The sequence below is a fragment of the Trachemys scripta genome, chromosome 11 (genome assembly GCF_013100865.1).
Source record: "Trachemys scripta elegans isolate TJP31775 chromosome 11, CAS_Tse_1.0, whole genome shotgun sequence".
NCBI lineage: Eukaryota > Metazoa > Chordata > Testudines > Emydidae > Trachemys > Trachemys scripta.
Genome location: NC_048308.1, coordinates 37,349,930 through 37,363,039, shown reverse-complemented (window position 1 = coordinate 37,363,039; position 13,110 = coordinate 37,349,930). Strand labels below are relative to the sequence as shown.

Here is a 13,110-nt window from a genome sequence, read left to right as displayed (position 1 = left end):
GAAAAATGGCTAGAACTGTGAAGGCCATACTGGGTATGTCTACACAGCAACTAGATATGTGACTGGTCTGTGCCAGCTGACTTGGGCTCACGGGGCTTGGTCTGCGGGGCTGTTCCATTGCTGTGTAGACTTCTGGGCTCAGGCTGGAGAGTAGGCTCTAAGACCCTGCAAGGTGGGAGTGTCCCAGACCTTGGGCTCCAGCCCAAGCCTGGAAGTCTACACAGCAATGAAACAGCCCCAGAAGCCACGTATGTTGTGTAGACCTATCTTATCTTATCTTCTGAGGGTTTTATTTCTCTATTTATACAACACCAGGTAATCATGTTCAATCAGTTTATTAATCAAAGATAAATCAGCATAATACAGAAAGGTTAATACATTACCAATCTGGAGAACAGGCTTGCAGCAGTTACATCTTTGCTCTGTTTCAAGTTGTGAGCTTATTTTGGCTCTTATTTATGTTTCCCTTGTTTATGACAGATAGAAAATTCCACAGATTCCACAGACCTTACACTCCTTCTCTTATTTAGTTTTGTACATTTTTAATGTTAGTAGACAAGCATACAAGTAGCATTAAATGATAGACATTTACACTCCGTTCTCAACACACAGTAACATTTCAAGTGTCAGTAGACAGTAGAGATATCTACCCTAACTGTAGCTAGCACACGATTCATACTTGGCACACCTCAACAAAACATATATCTTGCTTCTGACAGATTCTTTATATACAAACAACAAAGGTTACAGTAATTTAACCCGTACTATGTTTCCACAGTAAAGCTTGGTATGAGTACAAGACATTCTGGGAGTATGGTTCATAGTTGTACAACTTTGCCTAAATACAAAGCATTCTGACAGCATATGATATTGGCTAACAGCAGGCCTTCCCTGATTCTTTGTATGGCACCTCTAATGTGGTAAGGGCAAACCGTACACTATCAGGGTGAGTAGCGTGGATGCACTCAAGCTTGGTGCTTTAATTATGCAACACAACCTGCTGCTCTGACATAGAAAAAGCATAAGTATTTCCTTAAAATGGTTGTGCTATATATTTACATTTTAAATCTTATGACTAAGATTCTACATTCACTTTTTGTGCTGTACTAATGGGGATGGAAACTACAATGTTGCCGTGATTACCAGACCTATCCAAGGACAACATTTAATTTGATGAGGATAAGTTAATAGGAATACTGATAATTTGTAAGCTATATCCTCTGTAGAAAAAGGAGAGCCAAAAAACCTGATCTTCTGATAAAGTCATCCCTGGCTAAGTACCTGGAACCAGAGTCTGGGAAAATGTTAACTCAGCTTTTGACAGTGGTAGCCTGTTCTGCAGATGCAGAGAGAATATTTTCTTCATTTCAGGTTATTCAAGTCGTTCGGTTCAGTAACTCATTAATTTAAAGTTAAGAAACCAGTTTATTCACACCATAAAATGTAGATTCTGGTTGACCGAAACTATTTGCAGATTTGAGTTGCATCCAGCAAATAGTTTCAGATGAAGGAAAAGATTTTGGAAATCTCATTTCTTTTTCAATTTTTTGTTTCAGCAAGAAATTTCATTTAGGAATTTACCTACTTTTAATTAAAAAAGAATAAAAAATATCCCCCGCCACCAAAAACAAAATAAAATGAAAAACTGGAAAAAAATGTTTTGGGTCACTCTAAAGTGTTTCAGTTGATCCAAAAGTAATTTTTTTTTCTTTTTCTAAAAAAAAAAAACTGTACTTTTTTGTTTTGCGTTAATCTGAAACAGATGTTTTTGCAATTTTGTTTCAGTTTGACAACAAAACTGAAAAATTGGTTATTCATGCAGGCCTATTAAAAACTAGGTATGCGAAGATGAGATCTACTAATTCTAAAATCTTGGAAGGACAGGGTGACCAGAAACAATCACTAACAGTTCACTAACTACAGATAATACTTGCTTTATTTAATAAATCATTAGTCTTAAAAGCAAAATACGTTTTGTTAAACAATTTAGTCATTTTTTAAGATAGTTTAATCCAACTAATTTTTTTAAATATGCTCTTTAAAGTATTTTTAATTGAATTCTAATTTCCATCCAAATAGAGCATGATGGATAATGAGTAAAAATATCAATCTAATAAATCAGAAATGCATCATTCACCATTTTCTAACATAATAAAAAGGTCAAAATTAAGACTCTAAGTAAATGTATGTTAAACTAATATAATTGCTGAAATAAATGTGTAGGTACAGCATATCCTCCTGGTTAGCAAAAGTGTCAAATTTAATGTAAAGGCAATGTTTAGTTGAAAATCAACATGTTTAATGGTTACTAACCAATAAGAAACAACCTTTCTTCAGGAAAATAACAAAAAAGTACAAATGCAAAACAAGATTAACGTCAATTATTTAAATCAAGATTTTCTGCTTGCTGATTAAAATAATGATTAAAATCAGCAATTTAAATAGCTTTGATTTAAATCAGTCCACCTTGATGCCCTATATTATACTGTATTTATGATCCTTGCTTTTTAAAATCTTTTAGGATTAAGTGGGATATAGTTTGTACAAAAAATGCTATGTAAAATGTGTGGCTTTAAGAATGAAGTAACTTCACTTTGTTTTAGCAAACTTTACTAAAACTTTTTAGTGTTTTCAATGTCACTTGAAAATGTAACAATCCAGTAGTTGAACTGGAACAAGCAAAGAGCGGTTGCACAATATAAATTATTCTCTGTGCAAATTCAGAGTATTAGGAATGTCCACTTCCTCAATCAGATTGGTTTAGATCCATAAGTGGTTTATAATGTAACCTAGAGGGTTGCCTGCTTTGCTGCTTCTATAGGCCGAGCTCACTGAACACACGTCTCTCCATTCCTCCCCCAGGAGCTCCTTGTGTGCCACTTTCCCCTCTTTCTGTATGTCAGGGACTCCTTGTAACCCATCCACTGCCCTCCCTCATGTCAGCAGCTCTGTTTGCCCCACCACTCCCCCTTCACTGTATACGAGGGAAATCTGTGCCCCTTCCCCTCCTATTGTTGCTTCCAGCTCTCCTCAACTTGCCAATGGCTCTTTGTGCCACCCATGCAGGGTTCGCCATTCTCCCCCTGCAAGGGCTTCTATGCGTCCCCCATCCCTCTGTGCTCCCTCAAACCTCCATTCAGCCCTTTGACATAATGGCAGGGACTCTGTGCTGCATGTCCTCCTCCCCTATTGGACCCTAGTCTCTCCTCATGCCAGGAGCTCTTTGTGCCTGTTTTGCCCCATACCGTGATTCCCTCTTCCTCTTCACCATTCTTATTTCTTTTCAGTCTGGGAGACAAACTATTCAAGGCATAGGTGCCAACTCAGTGGGTGCTCCAGGGCTGCCAACCTTCCCTCCCTTCCCCACCTCCTGCCCACCTCGCCTCCGCTTCCTCCCCTGAGCGCTTTGCACCCCACTTCTTCACCTACCTCCCAGCGCTTGCCGCCGCAAAACAGTTGTTTCGCAGCGTAACAAGCTCCGGGAGGGACGGGGGAGGAGCGGGAACCCAGCGTGCTCAGGGAAGGAGGCGGGGAAGAGGCAGTGCCAGGGCAGGGATTTGGGGAAGGGGTTGGAATAGGAGCAGGGAGGGGGCGGAGTTGGGGTGGTGACTTTGGGGAAGGGGTTGGAATGAGGGCAGGGCATAGGGCAGAGGGGGGTCGAGCACCCGCTGGCGCCAGCAGAAGTCAGTGCCTATGATTCAAGGTGACAATATATTTAAGTTGTATTGGACCATGGGCAGAGCTGGTGGAGGAGGTTATGCTTGGAAGGTGTTAATGGCTGCCATCAATTGAGTTTTTGATCTAGACCAGGGATCGGCAACCTGCGGCATGCGTGCCAAACGTGGCACGTGAGCTGATTTCTAGTGGCACTCTGCTCCCAGCCAGGGGGCCGGCGGCCGGGATCCTGGCTGGCTGGAGCTGGTGGACAGAACCCCAGACTGGCAGCGGACTGAGCGGCTCAGCCCACTGCCGGTCTGGGGTTCCGTCCGCCGTCCAGACTGCCGGTCTGGGGTTCCGTCCGCCGTCCTCTGTAAATGTAAAATTTATTACTGGCACACGAAACCTTAAATTAATGAAGACTTGGCACACCACTTTTCAAAGGTTGCCGTGCCGACCCTTGATCTAGACAATTACTGAGGTGGTTGAAGTTGCTGGATCTGCTAACATGATGAAGGGGCTCCTGGTGTCTCCTTTTTCCCCTTCTGGATTTCTGATTTTCACCAAAATTAATAGGGTTCAGTATAGAACATTACCTGAAATTTTGGAATTGGTTAGATGTTCGCAAGTTACTGTACAATAGACAGATAGATATGCCATAGAGCTGAGTGTGAGACCTTGCTTCATGCAGCTTGTTATGGTCTGTACTATAGTGAAGATTTTGTATACGTTATTTGGAAACATTCTTGTGCAAGCAAGTTTGTTATAGAATACAACTAATTGATATTATTTTCTTAGGTGCAATGGATGAGCTTCATAGCCTGGACCCAAGAAGGCAAGAATTGTTAGAGGCCAGATTTACAGGAGTAGTGAGTGGCAGCACTGGGAGTACTGGAAGTTGCAGTGTTGGAGCTAAAGTAAGTAGAACTGGGTGGCTATTTAAACCTCTCTGTAAGCATTAATTTAATTGTAATTTAAGAAAATATACTATCTATAAAACACACACCGTATATGACAATGGGTCTCATCAGAAAATGCTGTAGCCTATCTGGGGTAGGTTGACATGATTTATTTTCTAGTTTAGTCTCTTATTCCAGTAAAAACATTGGCTTTTGGATTCCATATTATACTTGCTATAAAAGTTTCTTTTGGTTTGATGTTCAAGGATCACTGCGAAAATGGGATATATGACTCCTCTAGGACAGCTTTTATTTTGGGAGAGAGAACGACGAGATATTCCTTTACATATGTCCCTCCCCCATGTCCTCATTTTTCTACTGTCTGAAACCAGTAAGACGCACAGTAGTTGCACCTAAGTACATCTGTGTTTCCTGTTCAAGCAATTAGTTGAGATTCTAGAACTTTCCTCTTCTCTTGATGGGTAGGTACGTGAAAGTTCCCCTTATTTCCTGGAAGAACGGTTATGAAAAGGCTATCTCTATCTAACTTGCTGCAAAACAGTTATTATAAGTTTGCAGAACATAAGGTGAAAACCATAATAAATGGATTCTCAAAATGGGTGCTCCTGGTTGGTTTCTATGTCCAAATAAAATAAATGTCAGAGGAACACTGGATATGACATGACAAAGAATTACCTAAAGATGTTCCTAGATAACAAGGAAGATCCCTGAGAAAAACCTACCAATTCTATCTATTCCAGTTATGTTTCAATAGGAACTTTAATTCACAAGTCATCATCTAGTCTGAGGTCAGTCTCATTCTTTAAACTGGCTGAATAATGGAATTCAATGATCCAGTGTCTCCAAGATGAGCACTTGCTGTGGCAAGTTATAATTTTGCATCATAATATTTCTGCACAGCCTTGCTTTTGGGTATTGGATTTGTGGAAGAAAAGAGAACAATCCAGTGATCAAGGAGGTAGAAAATGGACAGCCTAACAGATATCAAATGCATTGGCAATAGGGCAAGCTTTTTCACTAAAGGACTTTGTTGCCGTTCTTTGTCAAACGGATCACTGAATAGATATAAACCAGGCCATAGAAAAGTCCTGTTTTACATTACTTCTCAGGCTTCATGACTTCATACATTTTTATAACCCAAGGATATTTATGGTTTAACTTCTTATTTTTTCTTGGCAGTCTAACCCTTTTATATAGGGAAAACTATTTATGTTTAAAGAGTAGGAAAATACTGGCAATAAATTAGTTTTCGGATAAAAGAGGAGGGTTCTGCCATTAGGTTTGAGATGTTTCTACAACAGAAACATCTCAGTCAAACCAAAACTTGAGGACGATAGATGATGGGACTGAAAACCCAAGTATGACAGGTGTCAGTGAAAGCCAAAAGGAAGCTGAGATCTTGAGAATTCTGACGATAAAATTTGTAGCAAGAATAAATATGTGGAATGTGTGTACTTTGCATAGTACAGGAAAGCTGGCATAGGTTACATGAGAAATGAAAAAAAAATGATCTGAACATACTTGATGTCTGTGAGAGGAGATGGGTGAGGAGGGGCAAGATGGTGTTTGTGCTACAATCTTATACCCAGGAGGAGGAATGTATTAGAAGGTGTAGGAATTATGCTGGATAACATCACAGCAAAGACCTTAATGTCTCTTTCACTGGCTCCCAAGCCAACAACAGCCAGGCTGTGAACAAGACACATCTGTAATAATAAGGCACCATAGACTGTGGTTAGTGGAGATGTTACACAACTTTGATTTTGCCAGCAACATTGCTTTACTAAGTATGATGTGGAACTGAATGGTTGTTCTTACGTCAGAGGTAGAATAGGAAGCAGCAAAAATTGGATTGGAATTAAAGAAAACCAAGATCATGAAGGTAGAAAGCCAGACAACAGGTGCAAAAGTGCAAGTGGAGGGAAAATGTATTGAACAGGTAGAAGAGTTCTGCTATCTGGGCAATGTGATGACATTTGATGGTGGCTACGATAAGGATATTCACAGGCGATTAGGAAAAGCAGACATCACTTTTGGAAAGATGAACAACATCTGGTCAAACAGAGGTCTCCACACCAAACTAAAGGTCAGATTATATCTTGCAATTGTACTGAGAACACTACAGTATGGAGCAGAGAGTTGGCCAATGACGGTGGCTAACAAAAAGAGATTGGAGGCTGCCCATCACAGATGACTGGGAAAGATTCTATACACTTCATGGAAAGACATAATAACAAATGTGAGGGTATGGGAACTGACAGAGCAGGAAATTCTAGAACATACCAAAGAAAGAAGCCTCAGGTGGTTGTGACATGTGCATTGTATTTAAGATGGGAGACATGCTAAGCAAGTGTTGAATTGGTTAAAGAAGGGAGAAAAAAAGAAAATTAAGTTAGTCAGGGAAGAACTAGTAGAAGACAGTGACAGAAGATATCAAATGCACTGGCAATCACCTGGGAAGAAGTACCAGACCTAGTGAGAGATCATAATCAGTAGAAGAATTGGGCTGCCTGATGTCAGTGGCACTGGAGGGACTAAGGTCTAAGGTAAGATAAGGTTCCTAGTGTTAAAAGCTATCTAATAGCCACATGGGTTTGGTTTTTTTTTTATCCTCTCAGAATCCTAATCTCAGACAAGAAGGCTACATTCCTTACAAAAAGAAAGAATTGCTAACTCTCTCTTCAAATCTACTAGCTTTAGTGGGTATATAAATGCATCCTCTGGAGTCACAGCTTTCAAGAAGTATCTATCAGATACTTTGCTGGTCTAAAATAAGGCTGGAGGAATGTGGCTCATTCTAGAGGTGTGTTTTTTAAGGAAAGCCCTTCAAAATGATAACTTGATTCTGTATCTGACATACTTCTTGGGCCATGTCTACACTACCACTTCTGTTGGCAAAACTTATGTCACTCGGGTGTGAAAAAAACACCCCGAGTAACATAAGTTTTGCTGGCATAAGGGGTAGTGCGCACAGAGCTATGTCGGTGGGCAAGCTTCCCCCACAGACATAGCTTCTGCCGCTTGTTGGGGATGGTTTAATTGTGTTGATGGGAGAACTCTCTCCCGTTGGCATAGAGCTGCTACACGAGAGATCTTATAGCCATGCAGCTTCATTGGTACAACTGTGTTTCTGTAAGCTCTCTAGTGTAGACACTTCCTCATCCATAACCTCTTAATCATTTAAGTGTTTTCCTTACGGCTGTTATATTGGTGTGACTGTTTCATGAGTTAGTGGTCTATCCTGTAAATTGTGTTTGTGCATTCTTTTCAGAGAGGATATGTATGTACAGTTGTTTCCTTTCCAATTTTGGTAGCAAACTACATTGTTCAGAATAGCTTTAGAAGCAATTAAGAACATAGAATTTACTGTGCTGGAGCACACCATTTGTCCATCAAATCTGGTATTTTCCTTGCAGGTCATATGGTCTCTGCAGTTGAGCACTTCGTCTTGAAGCATGAAATTTGATTACCCTTACTTTGCATAACTGCAAATACTGTAATTTATTAGCTGTTTTATAAATCTGAACATAGTGTGTGATATATTATTTTTCTCAATAGGCCTCAACAAATAATGAAAGTTCTAATCACAGTTTTGGAAGCTTGGGATCTCTAAGTGATAAAGAATCGGAGGTATGTATGTTTACAATATTTTAATGCAAACAAAATACTTATAATATGTTCTAATGCAGTTGATATTTTATATGTAAGCTTCTTAAAGAAAATATAATATTTCTATGTATACAATAAGATTAAAAAGTGCATGTAGTGGTAAAAGCTAAAATTTGTTACACCTTTGGACCAAACTAATTTTTTTGAGATGGAGATATGTATGGTAAGACTTCATAAAAGTGTTGTCATAGAGCTTCCTGCTTGGAGTGCCCTCCTACAGTTGGCCGCAGCATGACAGACATGCCTGCCTTAGTTTCCCCTTTTGTAGTTCCAGAAATAGTCCAAACAGTCTTCCGAAGTATAAATACAGTTCCATGCACATAAACCATAAGAAAACAAGTTCCAACACAACGTTCTACAGTTTCAGGCCTGTCTCCACACAGTACATCAAATAGAGCCCCAGCATCCCTCATCAGTGCCCTGGCTATCCAGTGCAACCCCAGTGTCTCTCACTGTGTCCTGGGTCTCGAGCACAGCCCTGGTGTTCTTAACCATGCCTGGGGTGTCAGCCTTCAGCCTTCTCTCGCTTCAGCTCTCTGGTTTTGAGAGCCAGCAGGAACCTCCTCTGCTGCATTCAGCCTTCAGCCCTCTCCAGCCTTTTCTGACCATGGCGCTCTCGCCCAGGAAGGATAGCTGGCTAGCTTTTCCATGGGCTTCCGAGCCCTCAGCCCTTTTCAGCTTCCTGGCACTGCTTTGACTTCTGATAGTCAACAGGCTAATCCCTTCCTTGGCTTCCTTGATAATTCCTTCCTCTTTCCAGGGAGTCTGCTGACAGGCAGCCTTAACTCACTAGGTCTCCCTCTTCCACTCTCAGATCTCCTAGTTTCTTTATAGTACCATGTGCTGCCTGGCTCTCTAATTGGCCAAACTGGGGGCACCTGTTCTGGCACAGGGGAGCTGGACCCTGCTTCATTTAGTGGGGCCAGCCATCCTGTGAAAAGCTCCTTTGGACCTGTGTTCAGAGCATTTTCACTTTTTAGCCTATGTTGGTTCTGCATTGTATCATGAAAGGTTAACTATATATATATATAATTTTATATATATATAAAATAAACTGTATTTTATCTCCGGCCTGTTAGAAAAAAAGGGAAAGATTCTGTGCTATGCCTCTAAGAGCAGCTGGGGGGAAGATTAAGACCACTTTTAAACCACCTTTGTGCCCTCCTGATCCTGGGATGCTTTGGCCAGGTGAGGCCCCTGGCATAACTCAAACGGCTCTGGGGGATCTGTCTGAGTTACAACAATTTCCTTGGGTTTCCCATGGGGTTGGGGTTCTGAACTCAGAAACTGCATAACTCTGAGTGCTGTGGCCCTGTCATTGACATGCCCATATGCTAGGACTCACAAATGGGGTGTGTGGAGGGGGGGTTCAAAGTAGTGGTCTTCACAATGCCTGCACCAGGAAAATTCCCCCTTTAGAGCACTTGCATACTACTTCAGCCCTTTTACCACCGGGGGACGGTATGGGGATTAGACTCTCGCCCCAAGACTTGATATATAGCTATGCTGCATGATGATTAAAATTAAAATTCTGTCACAGGTATTTTTAGTAAAAGTCAGGGACAGGTCACAGGCAATAAACAGATATTCACGGAAGTCTGCAACCTGTCCCTGACTTTTATTAAAAATACCTTGTGGGGGATAGGGACAAACAGAGCACTGACCGCTGCTGCTACAGCCCCAGAGGGGCTGACCCAGTCCAAGCTGCTGCTCCAGCGGGTGAGGGATCGGTCAGCTGTTCTGGCGGCCCTGGGACTGGTCACCGGTCAACTGTTCTGGCCCTGCCCCAGAAGTCCTGGAAGTTCTGGAAAGTCATGGAATCCGTAACCTACGTGATTGTTGTATCCTTAATGATGATAAATTCATATTGGAACTAAGAATGGTGTGTATAGCTTGCTAAATTTTTACCTTAAGGCAGTAAAACTTTCACTAGCACAGGGAAACCTCCTTAGCCACTGTTTAATTGTAGCTGTATAAATACTCTTAAAACTTAATTAGTTTGCCAGTATTTATTCTGAGAAATATAGAAATGTGTTCAAAGATCAGACATTAGATCATTTTCCACTTCTAAAACCCTTTTCCCTCAGTTTATAATATCTATAGCATTTGAAATGAAAATTTTTACCACCTTTATTTTTTTTCTTTTTGTGTGGAGTGCAAACTAGTTTTCTTATTGTAAGGATGAGTTTCTGGGTTTCTGGCATCATTTTCCCCCAAAAAGTGTTTTATAGGGAAAATTGTAGGTTTTTTCATGTTGGGAGGAATACCTATATAAAAATTACATGGACTTTGTAAATGAGATCTAAAAGGGTGGAGAAGAGCAGGATAAATTTGAACCTGTCATGCTTTGAATGTTTTTTAATATCGCTCAAATTAGAAACAGCTTATATTTTTTCACATATGAAGTGAGGTACTGAACAATTTCAGCCCTTTTAGTCTGTAATTTCAAACATAAGCTCTTTCTGCTGCTGGCTCATTAGCCCTATAAAAATGACAAGTCCATGTTCAGAATTATTCCAACACTGCTAGTTCAGCTGTCGCCTCATCTGACCCTGTCCAGTTTTTGCCTTGAATCACTGTGAAAACATACTGCATATCACTAACGGTTAGTGGGCTTCTGACATTCTGACCAAGTGTGGGGTCAGTCAGTTGCCATTAATGGAGAGAGACACAAAGCACTGGAAAGGACACTGTTGCGCCATGTGCTGTTTGGCTGTCTGGCTCTCTGTCGCCTATCTTATATTAGTGTAGGTGTATGGACCCTCACACTTGAGAAGAGTGTGGCAGAGGGCTCTGACTCACAGGGGATTCCCTTTTCCAGAGAAAATCCCCAGTGCATGTGATGGACCCTTCTCTTATAGTAAATTCGCATTTGGTAAGCATTAGTGGGTCTCTTGTGCACCATGTGCTCCAATGAGCAGTTAATCTGTGCTTTTTTAATTGGGCCTTGTGATGGGGTTGTACTAGGCCCTTCGAGGCTCCCTACTGGATTTACCACACAGCAGTTGCAAATAGTTTTATTATTTCTTAAATAAACCTAGTGATTAGTAGTTTTAATAGTTTTAGAGTAGAATCAGATTACAGCCTCCTCCCCTTCCCCCTCCTTTCCTCGTTCCAATGTTCAGGTACCGGACTATGCTCAGAATTCCGTGCTTCAAACTATGCATCTCCTGCCCGCAGTCCTTCTTGTTCAGTGACGACCATCAGTGCTCTCTCTACTGTCTGGAGGAAGCTTACATTGTGGCTCAGTAGAGTGTTTGCCATTCTTTCCCCAATTGTACCTGAGAGAGTGGGCACTTCGCCTCCACAAGTATCTCCTGGAGATGGCCATGAGACCCCAATCAGACCGAGGCCAGGGAACTCCCCCATATATCATCCTGAATCAGCAAGGTGTACGCCTCCTGCTGCAAAGTCCGCCTCCGGTGCTGGAGAATCCACCCCCACAGATCCTGTGACGGGCATAGTTGAGAAGTTAGGAAACACTGTCATAAGCATGGAACTAAGTCTTCCTCTAAGTCCACTTCAAAGCTGGTGGATGGGATGTCTGATTTTTCTGCCTATGAGGACTCAATATGTCTTAAGTCCCAGAAATGTTGGGCTCCACTGGCTCCAGGCCGTGTTCCATTGGTACCACCATCTTCAGCTCCTCACAAGACCCGGGACCCCCTGTCACCGGCAAAGACAGTTTCCTTACACCCACACCCCAAATTTATCCCTAAAGTAGTTACAGTTTCACCTTAATTAATCCATTCATTTAACTTGTATTCTTTTTGAAACCGCACACTCCTGTAGAAGAACGTAGACTCCACTCCCTCAGTGTGCAATGAGCTTTGGCCTTTTACCTGAAGAGAACAAGACCTATCAGGATGTCCTGGAGACTGTTTATTGCCATAACAGAGAGTGTTGGGGGCATGCCATCTCCACCCAGAGAATTTCTAAATGGGTATCTGGATGCATTGTACTCTGTCAGCTCTTGAAACTTTCTCCCCCTACAGGGGTATGAGCTCAGTCCACAATGCGCAGCAACCATGGCATCTCTTCAGGATGTACCCTGCTAGATATCTGTAAAGCTGCTATGTGGAGTTCCATCCACGCATTTTTAAAACATTACGCCCTGGTGCAGGACTCGGCTGCTGATGCCTCCTTTGGAACGGCGGTCCTCTGCTTGACCCTACTGTCCTGATCCTTGCACCCTCCTCCTACTTAGGTATTGCTTGTCAATCACCGACAGTGGACTACAATAGGGACCATTACTCGAAGAAGAGGTTACTTACCTATAACTGGAGGTTTGTTGAAATGTATGATCCCTATCTGTATTCCACTACCTGCCCTCCTTCCCTTCTGCTTTGGATCTTTCTGATTCATGGTGGAGAAGGAACTGAAGAGGTGATTGATCTGCCCTGCCCTCTATTGCCTTGATCAGAAGCATGAGGTGAGCCTGGGTGCATGCACAGACTAACAGACACTATTTTCAAAGTTCTCCGATTCTGGGCACATGATGTGCATGTCTAACTCACAGTGGAATACAGGTAGGCACCACACATCTCGAAGAACCTCCAGTTACAGGTATAACCTCCTCTTTCAGGGTACACAAAGGTTCAGACATGTATTAGGTTGCAGGATGCTGCATAAGTTCCACCTTGTCTCGACTGGAAATTTGTCCTGATTACAGCCATAATTGGCCTGCCATTAGTTTGACTGCACTGGTATAACCCTTAAACTGGACAAGCAAAGCCACTGTTTGCATCCCTGGAGCTCATCCCATCTTTAATATGGGTAGACTTGCCTGCTGCAAACAGCAAGCTTTGACCATCTACACCAGATATTGCACTGCATAGCTATACCGATGGCTATACAGTAACAC

At 41.9% G+C, this 13,110-nt stretch overlaps 1 protein-coding gene across 3 annotated transcripts in view; it reads left to right on the top strand.

Moving 5' to 3' along the window:
- Positions 1 to 13,110, top strand: part of TLK1 (tousled like kinase 1) — a 189,397-nt gene that overhangs the window by 92,691 nt on the left and 83,596 nt on the right. For all 3 annotated transcript variants that reach the window (XM_034785291.1, XM_034785290.1, XM_034785289.1), the window contains exons 2-3: positions 4,456 to 4,574; positions 8,136 to 8,207. In XM_034785291.1, coding sequence (XP_034641182.1) covers positions 4,461 to 4,574; positions 8,136 to 8,207 — 186 coding nt within the window. In that variant the 5' untranslated portion in view covers positions 4,456 to 4,460. The remainder of the gene's footprint in view (positions 1 to 4,455; positions 4,575 to 8,135; positions 8,208 to 13,110) is intronic.